At 46.6% G+C, this 13,657-nt stretch overlaps 1 protein-coding gene across 1 annotated transcript in view; it reads left to right on the plus strand.

Annotated features, from left to right (window-relative positions):
* Window positions 1–7,528: 7,528 nt before the first annotated feature.
* Window positions 7,529–13,657, plus strand: part of RCAN1 (regulator of calcineurin 1) — a 94,431-nt gene continuing 88,302 nt past the window's right edge. The window contains exon 1 of the mRNA XM_061193957.1: window positions 7,529–7,877. Within this exon, the coding sequence (XP_061049940.1) occupies window positions 7,644–7,877 (234 nt within the window). The 5' untranslated portion in view covers window positions 7,529–7,643. The remainder of the gene's footprint in view (window positions 7,878–13,657) is intronic.

The raw sequence follows: 13,657 nt of genomic DNA on the forward strand, positions 1-13,657 counted from the left end.
ACCCATTTTAGACGTCTGACCTCCGGAACAATAAAATCATCTGGGGGTGTTGTTTTAACCACTAAATTTGTGGTGTTTTGTTGCAGCATCAATAGGAAAAGAATACACTAAGAAAATCCTGTTGGCTGACCTTCAAAATATAGGGAGACTCTTACCACTTTCTCACCACTTCAGGTCTTCCATCCTGATCTGAATCCCCATCACTTCTCACCTGGATTATTGCAGTAGCCTCCTGACTGGTCCCCAGCTTCCACCCTTGTCCCCATGCAGAGAACTGGGCACATAGCTCCTGAGCGAGCCCTCCTGATAGTCATAGAAAGTCAGAGCATGTTAGTTGTTTTCTGTTCAAACCTTCCATTGGCTCCCCGTCTCAATGGGGGTGAAAGCTAAAGTGTTCACTGCGCCCTACAAAGCCCTTTAAGATCAGATCCTACCAACTCTCTGACCTCAACGTTACTCATGCCCTGATCACTCACCCCAGCCATGCTGGCCTTCAAATGATCCCTTCAAGAGACTAAGCAGCTGCTGCCTCAGGGCCTTTGCACTTGCTCCTCTGCCTGGAATGCTCTTTCCTAGAAGGGGGCATGGTACCCTCTCCCTTCCTCAGGTCTTTACTCATGGTCTTCCCTGGCTGACCTAGCTGACATCCCTCTCCCACCCCACACACAATTTCCAATCACTCTTCCCTGCTTTATTTTTTGCTCCTCAGTACTTACTAATGTACATCTACATGTCATATTTATTTATAACCAACAACTACACGTTGTCTTTATTTATCTTCTTTATTGCCCCCCACCCGTCCACCCCCAGCAATCACCCAAGTACATTTCATGAGGGCAGGGGTTTTTGTCTGTTTTGTGTACCACCATATCCCTAGTATTCCAATGAGAATGGGAGTCCCCAGATTCAGAGTCAGGGTGGGTTTGGGCTTGAATGTGGCTGGCTTGGTGTTGTCACTTTAGCCCTACTCCTGGTGAGTTCTCCAGCACCAAGTCGCATTATGCAAAACACCAGGAGCTGTTAGGTGTCACAGGCAAATAACATGTGGCTCCTACACTATAGGGTAAAATCAAAGAAGGAACCCATCGCAGTGGTTAAAACCATCCCTGAGGAAGGGCAATGGGAGAGGCACCAATGATGTCCTACCCTGACCCCTAAAACGAATAATGATGACATCAGCTAGATCTCAGGACAGGCTCACCCAGCACACACAGGTGGCTTCCAAGGACAGACTGTCAATAGACTGGGTGTGAAGTAGGACAAATCATTAATGTACCATCCATCTCACAGTCTAAAGAAGAACTCATAACAATCACAATAACTAACTGGTCCCTAGACCCAGCCCCTGCCCTGGTTTCATTCCCTAGAAGCTGGCCAGAGGGGAAGATTGATTTACCTGTTATTCCTATGTTAAAAGACTTTAACATAGAGGAGAAGGGGGTCCAAGTGGAAGACCATGGGTATAATTCCAATCCTTCCATTCTGAGCCTCTCCTCTGTGCCAGGAAGCGGCTGGACAAGGTATCTAACCCCGGCAACACTTCTGAAAGGAAGCTATATTTCCATCACCTATCTGTACGAGAGCATCTGGAGACTCCGACAGGTCAAGTGTTCCCCAAGGCCACAGAGATAATAAATAAAGGACAGAACTGGAATTTAGACCAGATCTACCTGGCTTCTGGAGCTATACAGGAGATTGCGTGATACTATTACAGGAGTGATCATTTTATGTCAAAACAAAGGGAGACATTTTGAACCATAAGCGCTCACTGAAAATGCACGGGCTACGAACTTTCAGAAATGGACACCCATTTGCATATGCACCCATCCCCCATCTCCAATGGCCTCAAGATGCTCCAAATGACAGCCTGGCTTCTGGACAGCCATTGAGGTCTGGTTTCTAGGACCTTCCCAAGGCCTGGCTGCATTCCTGCCTTTGGCTACCATGAGATGCCCGACATCTTTAATTTAAACCAGCTCCAGGGGTTTTGGTTACTTGCAACCAGAAGACTCCTAACTCAAGTAAAAGCCACACAAGTGTCACCAATTTTGAAAGAGAACTTAGAGTAATGTAAAAGTCAGTGAATTTTCTTTCTAAACTTGGAAAGGCAAAGTAACCGAATTCCAATATTTCCCCCCAAACCTAATTTATAACTCTGGCTTTCTGATTTAAAAAGCACCAGAAGACCATTAAAAATAACAGGGATTTTTAGGGGATTGAGAGGTACAAACTCTTCTGTATAAAATAAGCTACAAGGATATATTGTACAACCCAAGGTATATAACCAATAATTTAAAAAATTACAGGGATTTTTTAAGAGGGGATTTTAAGAATGAACCTTGAGTAGGGAAAAACATTCCTTTCTCTAAAACAAACGAAAACAGCAACAACATAGGACATATTTTCATTCATTTGACAGGAGGTAATAAAATGGAAATTTTCAGTTGGGTTATTTAAAGGGTTTACTGGTTTGAGCAGTCTTTGGAAAAGTTTATTCTTTGTAAAAGCAAACACTCAAAGGCAGCTATTTGCCTTCTATCTTAAGTTTTTAAATGTCTATAATTTCCCGGAATGTGCAGAAATGCCTTTGGTTCATTTAATAAGCATTCAGCGGGTGCCTCCTGCACACAGCCCCCTTCCATTTCCAGAACAAAATAGGAAGAGATTGAAAGTGTCCTACAGTGAAACTTTCCCACCTGGCAAATGAATAGACTGGTTTATCTTCGCACAGGCATGTTTGCATAACTGGGCTGCGTTAGATGCAAGAGACAGGTGCTGAGAACAGAAATAACCAAATGTGGCTTTCTCAGCACCTCTTCGCCTTCTGCATTCTGTAATTGTGATGGCTGACGCGAAGGAAGTGTGAGGGGAGGAATGTGAATGGGAGGTGGTAGTAGGATACACTAATTGAAATGTGCATCCCTTCCCCCATTTCAAAAAAAAAAAAAAGAATCACTGAGAGCAGCTCTTTACCCATGTTGGGTTCCCTTCTTTTCTGGGTATCTAATGATGTGGATCAAATCTGCTCCTTCAAGCCAATGAGGAGGAAAGGCTCGCTGGTTAGAGGCCAAAGCAGGAAGCAAGGACAAATCTTAGATTCCACTGCCACCGTTAGAAGAAGAGGGACAGCTAAGAATTCCCAGAGGATGCTTCAGGAATTTTGTATCAGTGTTATGGTGAAATAGCTCTTAAAAGATTACCCTCTCAAGTTTAATTGATTTCATCTTTAAAAATGTCTGCACTTGGGAATTCCCTGGCGGACCAGTGGTTAAGACTCCGAGCTCCCATTGCAGGGGGCGCAGGTTTGATCCCTGGTTGGGGAACTAAGATCCCCGCACGCCAAGAGGTGTGGCCAAAAAGAAAAAACCTAAAAGAAAAAAAAGAAATGTCTACACTCATACTTAAGTAGCATGTTTTGCTTCGTTTCTGCCTGTGCTGTTGACAGCTCATATTTTCTGTTTTTTCCTCCTTGGGAGAGACCACTGATTGCTGATGTTAATTGTTAGAGTCAGTGGGTGAAGGCATAAGACACAGCGTCTGCCTTTCTTAAAGACAGAAGTTACTATACAATTTTATTTTCTAGATGGAAAGGAGAATCTGACATTTTATTACTAAAGATGTCTTCTGCGGTAGGGCAAGAACCTTGGGCACCCAGATGTGGAAGGCATCATGCTAATCCTATTTATTGAGAGTGTCAGCGGAAAAATGTTGCCTGTCTTATCAGTAAACAAAGAATGTTGCAGCCATCAAGCCATCCCATTACAGCCTCCCCAAAGGTGAGCCCTGAGGGAACGCATAATAGAAACAGGATGCCCACCATCAAGCCATCAGGCTGCAGCCACCCCCAACAGTGTCCCCTGAGGAGACTCAGGATGAGAAAGCACAGTATGCTGGCCCCAGATAGTTAAGGTGCATATCAAAGGAATGATTGCACTGAGCCCAGATTCTTGCATCTTCCCATACAGAGAAAAGTGATCAATTCTTTAACTTGACATGTCTGGTTTTCTTGATTTAAGAGTAATCTTTTGATGTTCCAACTACCTGGTCTTTTTTGCAAAGACTCCTTTATATCCTGGATCCTCCCTTACCTCTTTGGAACTGTCCCTCAGAGCAAATCCTTGGCTTAAGTCCTCAGTATGTCCACCGAATAAAACACAATTCTCAACTTTTAGGTTGTACATTATTTTTTCAGTAGACAAGAGCTTCCATCATTTCGCTCTGATATTTTGAGAGCTCTCTCTGTCTCAAACAGCCCACCCAGCACTGGCCCTGCATGCGTGAGGGTGGGCCCTGCCTGGCCGGCTCTTCCTGGCATCATCACTTTGAACTGCCTGCACCTCTTACTTTCTGCTCTCAATCCCCTTACCTCTCCCTTTCCCCTTCTTTGTCTCTGCTTCATTTTTCCCTCTCCTCCACCATTTTGCTTTGGTTCCTTCCCCTTTTCTGTTTCCTATACTCCCAAAGGGCGGAGGCAGTGCTGGGATGAGAGAAAGAAAGCTGGTGTCCTGCTTTGCCATTTGCTGTGTGTTTGCTTATGGGGAGGTCACTCCATTTCTTGGAGCCTCAGTTCTAAGAATCTGGAGTAATATTAACTGTTTGTGAGAATGAGGTGAGCTAGTTTAGGTGTACCCCCATTAACCATTTAAGAGCTACCCAGATAAAAGTGATGTTATTACTGCAGACATACAAACAACTACACAATGATACCCTCTTTACTTGGCTGCCTGCGGAGGGAGCGGAGAGAGAAAAGTGGGACTCCGAAGTCACTGAAGCAATGTGTGCACATTTTGTGTCTTAGTGATGACTCACAGCATTCCAAAGCCAATTACAGGTAACTTTGCCTTCGTCACTTGCCTGAAGTGGAACTTGCTCTTTCCTCTCTTAGCTCAGTTTCTTTCCTCTGTACTTTCTGTCCACCAGGCCCAGTCCGCTTGCATCCGTGGTCTAGGGAAAGCCGGGGTTGAAAGAGCTTGCTGTCCTAAGGGTGATGACAACACAGACCAACCCGGCCATGGCTTGGCTGGGTGTTACTTTTCAAAAGTGGTGCCTCATCCTCTTTGTTAGCTTTTTCAGAATGTCTGGCTGAGCTTTCAGAGAGTTTTATATTCTGTGATGTCACCCACTCTGCCACACTTCATCTAACTCCTGATGGCCTTTATTACATTCTCTTTTCCGTAAATATCAGTTTTATTGAGATACAGTTCACATACCATAAAATTCCGCCTTTAAAGTGCAATTCAGTGACAGGTAGTATATTCATGGAGTTGTACACACATCACCACAATCCAAGTTAAGTAATTTAGTGCTTTTCTATGTATGGGAAGATGCAAGAGTCTGGGCTCACTGAAATCTTTCCTTTGACATGCACCTCATCCTATCTGGGGCCAGTATCCTCTGTTTTCACATCCTGAGTTTCCTCAGGGCTCACCGTAGGGAGTGGCTGCACTCTGATGGCTGTCAGATGGCAGGTATTCTTTCCTTGCTGAGTTTCCTCAGGGTTTACCAGCTCACGTTGGAGATCTGCAATCGCTGATGACTGTGCCATCCTTTGTTTACTGATATGGCAGGAAATATCCCATTTCTCACTCCCCCTTCTTTATTCCCCCAGTCCCTGGCAACCACTACCTACTTCCTGTCTCTATGAATTTGCCTACTCTGGACATTTCATATTCATGGAAACATACAATAGGTGGCCTTTTGTGACTGGCTTCTTTCACTTACCATCATTTTCAGCATTCGTTCATGTTGTAGCATGTATCAGTACTTCATTCCTTTTTATGGTTGAATAATATTCCATTGTATGGATCTATATCTGGTTTATCCATTCATCAGTTGATGAACTTTTGGGTTATTTCTACTTTTTTGGCTACTGTGAATAATAGGGCTACGAACCTTCCTACATAGACTTTTGTGTGGACATATGCTTTCATTTCTCTTGGGTAGATACCCAGGAGAGGAATTGCTGGGCCATGCGACAACTCTCTATGTTTAACTTTTTGAGGAATGGCCAAACTGTTTTTCTGAAGTGGCTGCACAGTTTTACATTCTCACCAGCAACATGTGATGGTTCCAATTTCTCAAGATCCTCGTAGTACATTCTCTTTCGTGAGTTATCTCTGTATGCATACCACTACTCGCCTTGGATTTAAACTCCTGAAGTGCATGAACTGCACCGAGATTGTCAGAATAGCAATCACAGCACACGGCAGGTTCTGAGTAAATCTCAGCTGTTAGTTGGATAAACTTTTTATTATAATCACTACAGTTCCTAACTAGAGGCCTACTTCAGGAGAAAATACAGGTCTAATTTCACATCTTCCAAAGACACCTACACATAAACAGTACTGCCATTTATTGGGCCCTTACTGTATTCTTACCATATATGACCTCATTTTTCAGATGAGGAAACTGAGATTCAGCTTACTTGTCCAAGTAATTAACAGCAAAGCTGAAATTTAGACTCAGATTTTCACTGAACCACATTGCACTTCACAGTGAAGGAATTCTATTTTGCAGGAAAGGTGGGAGGAGGAGAGGGAGAGGGAGAGACACTTATTTGAGGACCGCCGTTTTCTATCTATAAACTCCCCAAAGGAAAGGACCAAGCTTTTACTTCTTTTGTTAGCTCATATTGTACACAGTACATAGTAGTAACTCAAAAAAAGTATTTCTGATTATATAAATTTTGAACAATGATATAATGACTAATAAGCTAAAATCTAAAAGTAAGGTATTGTCGCAGGGGGGTGGGATGAATTGGGAGATTGGGATTGACATATATACACTACTATATATAAAATAGATAACTAATGAGAACCTACTGTATAGCACAGGGAACTTTACTCAATACTCCGTAATGACCTACATGGGAAAAGAATCTAAAAAAGAGTGGATATATGTATACGTATAACTGATTCACTTTGCTATACAGCAGAAACGAACACAACATTGTAAAGCAACTATACTCCAATAAAAATTAATTAAAAAAATAAATTAAAAAAAGTAAGCTATTGTTAATCACGGTCTAGTTCAATTCCATATTGCGGCTATATCTGACAATATACGGTAAGAATCTAACCACTTGCCAAAGGCCATAGCCAGGACCATATCTCGTTTAAATCCCCCAAAGTTGGCCTATGTGCCTCAAAAACGTCACCCATGGGAACCACAGAAGCGCTGCCTCTCCAGCTATTAACCCTGCGCCCAAGACACTGCCTGGCGCCTTCAGCTGGCATCGGATGTCAGAAAAGCGGAACTGGCTAAAGACACCTTTGCCCCTAACCAACATGGCCGCTCTGAGGCTTCAGGCTGAGGGCGGCAGAATGAGGATCACGTGAGAAGAATCCCGATCCTCTATTCGCTTTCTCTCCCGGACGGCGGGGGAAAATGACCCACGTGGGCCGGCCTTAAAGGGCCCACGGCTAAATCCGTCGGAGCTCCGCCCTCGTTGCCGGGTGGGCCGGGCGCGGAGCGGAACGGCGGCGGGCGGGGCCGGCACTCCGAGGCCGCGTCTCCGGGAGCCGTGGTGACCGCAGCCCGCTGCGACGCAAGCCCGAGGAGGTTAACCGCCCGGTCGGCGGACGGGAGAGCGCGAGGATCCCGCGCGAGCCCGGCACAGCCGGCGGGGGCGCACGGCCGCGGGGATGGAGGACGGCTTGGCCGGGCCCCGGCTCGGGGCGGCGGCCGAGGCGCGAGCGCAGCCCGGGATGACGCTGAGGCCCTTCGCGCCGTTCTCGGGGGCTGCCGAGGCAGACGAGGGCGGCGGCGACTGGAGCTTCATCGACTGCGAGATGGAGGAGGTGGACCTGCAGGACCTGCCCAGCGCCACCATCGCCTGCCACCTGGACCCGCGCGTGTTCGTGGACGGCCTGTGCCGGGTGAGGGCCGGGCGGGGCGGCCGTCGGGCGGAGGGCGGACACTTGTTGCCGGGAGAAGGCTGCGCCGAGGTCCGGGCCGGCCCGGGGCAGCCTCTCCAGCCGGGCCGCCGGCGGGGCGGGAGGCCACCCTCGGGGACACGGCGACGTCCCCGGCCGCCCTGCCGCGGTCCCCTCTGTCCCGGCTGGGGTGGGGGCGCGCTCCCCGAGGTCCCGGGTCCCGAGCACCTGCCGGGCCGCGCGCTGCGCGCCCAGGGGCTAGCCTTTCACCTGGGCCGGTAATCTCCTCCTAGCGACGCTCCTGACCCCGGGTGTTAACTCGGGTGGGGAGGGGGGCGACGTAGTAGGAGACAATCGGAGGATGAATTAGCTCCCCGAGCGGCCGGGGAGCTTGAATCGTCACCTTGGGGCTTGGACCGTGCCGGGCACTTACTCCTTTGAGGAGGGGGTCGCCTCATTCATGGGGAGGAGAAAACAGACGTTGAGCGGCGACGTGACTCACTGTTACAAACAGGACGGCGTCTCGGCATTCTCAATCTGCACGCCTGGAAGGAAAGCCAATGTTTGGGTGAGGATCTGCGGTTGCTCATTATCCTGCGCTTGGCCAGTTTTGGTGGAATGGTGTTGGGGGGAAGGGGCCCATTTTCTAGGCCTTTAGGATATTTCGTCTGGAATCTTGCTCCCTGAAGGGGTGACAGGAGACACTCAGTACAGGGAGAGTTGGAATTTTTTTTTTTTTTTTTTCCTCCAAATCCCCAGGGTTTAGACACGTTGGAGGGTGAGGGGGCAGGTATGAGTAACCAAGGGTGGTGGGGAGGAGGCATTTGTTTGGAATCTGCAATTAGTGTGCAGAATAAAATTTGGACAACGTAGGCGTTGCAGAATAAAGCCTGTCTTTGAGAGAGATGCCCCATTAGGAGAGCAGCTGTCAAAGAAAGTGCTGCTTTCAGTGCTTGGCTCTGAGTCTGCATTTACTGTCAATGAACTGTAGTCAAGGCGGCTGCCAAGAGGAACACCACTGTGGAACGGAGAATGGTGTGCTTAAGACCCATTTATTTATAATGTATAGGCTCATCTACTCTCAGGATTTACAGGGGCTGTGTGCTTAGATAAGGTTCCATGCATGCTTTGTAAAGGAACTCTTGGCACAAATACAGGGTCTCACTCATTTTACTCTCCAACCTTTTCTCTTCTTGAGGCTAAGATCTACCAGCATATCAAGTCTCTTTCTTAAGGGTCCTAGGCTCTCATGCTAAAGGAACAAGATCAGATCATGTAAGATGCTGCTTGTTGGCCTAGCAATTCATAGTTTTACGGTCTTCCCAGTGTTGGGGACCATCCTGAAATTGCTTTGTTTGAAATGTTGCCCCATTTGGTAGCTCTTCATTTTAACAAATGTGTGTTGAGATTCTGATGTGAGCCGGGCACTGTTCTAGGCTCTGAGGGCACAGCAGTGAATAAAATAGCATTCCTGCTTTCAGGGCTGGCATTTTTGTTGGGGGAAACAGCCAGTAAACAAATACATATCAAATTTGTCAAGAGGTGTTGGTGCTATAGGAAAAAGTTGGCCTTGGAAGATGGGGGGGAGGGGAGGATTGCTGTTTTACATAAAATGATCAGGAAGAGGCTTACTCACAAGGTGCTGTTTTGAGCAGAGACAATGGGCTAGCGTTCATTCATTCACTCATTCATTTATTCTTTTGCTGTTTATCGAATGCTTACTATGTTCCAGGTACTGTTTTAGGCCCAGTGGATAGAGTGGTGAACACAGTGAGCTTCCTGCTTACGTACTAGCGGTTGAGGAAGAGATAGACAGTCAAAAAAAGTAAGTGAACAAGGTGATTTCAGATGGTGGTCAGTGCAATGCAGAACATACCCAGGATGATGTGATCGGGAGTGACCAAGGAGAGGAGAGGGACTGGGTAGTATCAGTCAGGGCCTAACAGGGACCCTATGGTGGTTCAAGAGGTTTTGATGAAGAACTGGTTAATTGGGGCAGGACTGAGGGAGTCAGAGGGAGTGTTGGGAGGAGGTCGTATTGCTGGAACCCTAGGAGAGGAGCCTCCTGGCAGGAGCTACAGACGTGCAGGGATGGAATTGAGATGCTGAAGCCGCGAGTTGCAGGTAAGAAATACCCCAGCTTGCCCCAGCTTTCTGATCTCGTTGGCAGAGCCCAGCTGGCAGCCAGGAGGCCAGGGAGTTCCAACCAATGCAGTCCATAGGTGGGGTCAGCCTTCCAGGGCCCAGAGAAGGGTGGAGAGAGTAGAGAATGGCTCTGGGATCAGTGCAGGTAAAGAGGACGTGCGGAGAGGGTCAGCGTGCGGCCGCTTTAGGCTGAGTGGCCCCAGAAGGCCACTCTGCACGGCTTGGACTTGGCTGGCAGGAAGAAGCTCCTCATGTAGGTTTTGTGTGGCTGGCGTCCAGGCAGAGGGAATAGTGAATGCAGAAGTTCCAGTGCAGGGTTGAACGAGTGTGTGCAGAGGGCCCAGTGAGGGCAGTGGTGGTGGCTGAGGTTGGCGCAGCCGGGGAACGGTTCCACGGGAGCCTGGAGGCCCTGGGAGGGATTCGGATCCTGTTCTAATTGCAAAGCTAGGTGGAGAATGTCTTTTGGGGCAGGAGGTTGGGTGGGCAGGAGAGGAAGCAAAGAGGCCCCTTAGGAGGCTCTTGACTTTGGTTGTCAGGGGAGCTGTGAAGGTGTCTGGACTAGGGTGGAGACGTGGGAGACAGTGCCTCTCCTCTCCATTCAGGGGTCAGGAGCCTCAGAATGCGGGCAGGGGGAGCTCTGTGCCTTGGTTGCCCATCTGCAGGGTCCTGCAGAGACCGTTGGTAAGCCTTCCAGTAGATAGATAAATTTCTCATTTAGCTAAAACCACTCCTCCAGGTGGGAAGATGTGGCTTCTGAGATTTCAGTCTGACGGCCTTATTATTTTGAAGGCCATTCTTATTAAAGCTGGAGTGTCCCCTTTGGGTGGTGTAATGAAAACATGATTCTACTTCAGGTCAGTGGTATCTGACCCTTGAGTAGGCGGACCATTGACTGCATTGCCAACAAAAGTCCGTGTGCTGGTGGTGTGGCCATACCCTCTCTTTAACCAGTCTGTTGGAGGATCATCTGGGTGAGTGATGGTGTCTTAACCTGTTAGGGCTACTGTAACAAAATGCCACAGATTGGGTGGCTTATAAACAATAGAAATTTATTTCTCACAGTTCTGGTGGCCAGCATGGCTGGGTGAGGGCCCTCTTCTGGGTTGCAGACTTCTCGCTGTGTCCTGCCGTGGTGGAAGGGATGAGAGAGCTCTGTGGGGTCTCTTTTATAAGTGCACTAATCCCATCATGAGGGCTTCATCCTTATGATCCCTAATCACCTCCCAACAGCTAATACCATCACCTTTGGGGGTGAGGACATCAATATATGAACTTGGGGGAAACACAAACATCCAGATGGTGGCAGATGGTGTGAAGGAAAAAGGCTACGTCAGTGTTCTTTTTGTGTGTTCATATCAGTCTCTAACCTTAATTTTAAAGTAAAGAAAGAAATTGACCTGAACTGCCAATTCATTCGGGAATTTATATTGCAAGCCCGTTTTCTAACTATAACAGTTGGATCTGATATGTAAAATTTGTTTTTGTTAACTGGATCATCAAATTATTATAAATAATTTATAATTAACATGTTCATTAAATGTTTATCCAAAAATAACTGAAACTGTATCGTCATTCATTTCAAGCAATATTATTAGAGAGGTTCACACCATTACAAATGAATGAAAACTTTTATTAAAATAAGATTATTTTTTGTTGTACAGATATTTGCTTAGCATATTCCATTACTGTCCTTTTTGGGAACCTTTTTTCTTTTTACTGAGAAAGCAAAGCAGTGCTTTGAACCGGTAATTACATGTGCTTTGGATTGTTGGCAGTGGTTCGTTGGTTCCCTAGAATAAAGGTTCATTCAGTTGTCACCAAGCTAACCAGAAATTTAGAGTTCTCAAATAATATTGTTAGTTTCCAGGCAGTAGATATAATTTCATAGAGTAATGGAAGCAAATGCCATTTTTCTGTTGTCTGAGACGTGAATGTATATTTGATTGACAGAGCTCTGCCTGTGACTAGCTCTGCTAGTGACTCACCTTTCTTAAAACAAATGCCCACATAAGATTTATGATACTGGCGTGACTTCTTTTCAAAACATGAAATATTCTGATAAGGCATGAAAGGTGGTTGAGGGGTGTCCTTAAATTCTTTGTATCAGTGAAGACCCCTGAGAAACTCCCATGCCCAGGCTTCTGCAGACCAATTCCAGTCTCAGGGGCTGGGAACCACCTGGAAAGCTCCCCAAGGTGATTTCTGATTGGGAGCCAAGGTTGCAGACCATCGTCTAGCCAGAAGGGGTCTAGCCTGACCAGAGTCATTGTTGTATCGTGAAAAGATTATTGAATAATTGATCATTGGTTCCACTTTCAGCCAGATCTGTGCCTTGATTTCCTCTAGTCCAAAATAGGAGTCAGGCCCCTAGTTGGGAGCCTCCCTTCTCCTAAGCGCCGTTTGACCTTGTGGCTGGAAAGCAGAATGACTGGCTGTCAGCCTGAGAGCCCAGCCTTTGGGCGGGTGACGCATGAGATAAGAACACCGACCTGAACGTGGGGTTGCCTCGTGGCCTTTGTACACATCCTCTCGTGCTGCCGCTTGCTCTCCACCAGACGTCAGATCCCGGACTCGTCCTCCCAAAGCTTGTATTTCGGTAGACAAGATATCACTCAGTAGTAATTTGATGACTGAAATGTTTGAAGCTCCAAGGTGGCACAGCTGAGATGCATAGTTTCCGCCCGTGTGGTTGTATATGCTTGGCCGTGTATCTGCTTGTTCCCATCACACTGTGTTGTAAAATGTGACATTCCAGCAGGATAGTAACAGTTGGGGGTTCTATTACGGTGTAACATCCCCGCCTTCCTAGGCCATTTTCACTTTTCATCCTAGTGTCACAGGCATGTGGTTTCTGAGACTTAAATTAAGCATAAAATGCCCCCTTAAACCTCCTCAAGTGTGGAGAGATATTAAACCCAATATGGTATGGTTTCATTTATTTGGGAAAGTTCAGAATGTTGTAAGTTTAAAAAAACAAAAACCTGCATATTATATATGTGCAAAGTTTACTTTAGAAGTTATCCACTATTTCCCTAATTTTAGAATTTCTGACTCTTAAATAAATCTATCTATCTATCTACATATGTATATATGTATTTTTAACGTCCGTGAGGGTCTTTTGATCTCTCCTCTCCACTTCCCTCCCTAACAAGGGTTTGGTCCCCTTTTCAGCACCATCCGTTGCTCAAAGCATTTCTTCTTTAGTAGCAAAAGCTTTCAACGTTACTGCCAGCAACTCCCAAGACAATTACATAAGGGAGCCAAAAAAAGAAAAAGAAAAAAAAAAATAGTCTTTGTGATAGAATAGCTAAAGCAGAGGCTGTTTGATTCCAGTGTTTATATTTCAGGCTCTATTCTTTCCTTCTTTCCTTTCTAAAAATGTCATCAGATGACACAGTCTACTCTTTTGCATACATGCCACTGAGGGGCCTGTTTGCCCTGTTCTGTGAATGCGTCACTCCCGTTACAGTGATGGCAGTTGTGCACGCATCAGTGTGTGTGCTGGGGGTAGGAGCGGGGAAGGGCCTCCTCCGTGTGCATTTTCTGTGCACAATTGTTAGGACCCATTTCAGGGGCCGAGGGGGAGTGCCAGTCGTTTGAAATACAATTCAGTTGTGACAGAATTTTTTCCTTTGTAA

This window comes from Eubalaena glacialis, chromosome 6 (assembly GCF_028564815.1).
Source record: "Eubalaena glacialis isolate mEubGla1 chromosome 6, mEubGla1.1.hap2.+ XY, whole genome shotgun sequence".
NCBI classification, from domain to species: domain Eukaryota; kingdom Metazoa; phylum Chordata; class Mammalia; order Artiodactyla; family Balaenidae; genus Eubalaena; species Eubalaena glacialis.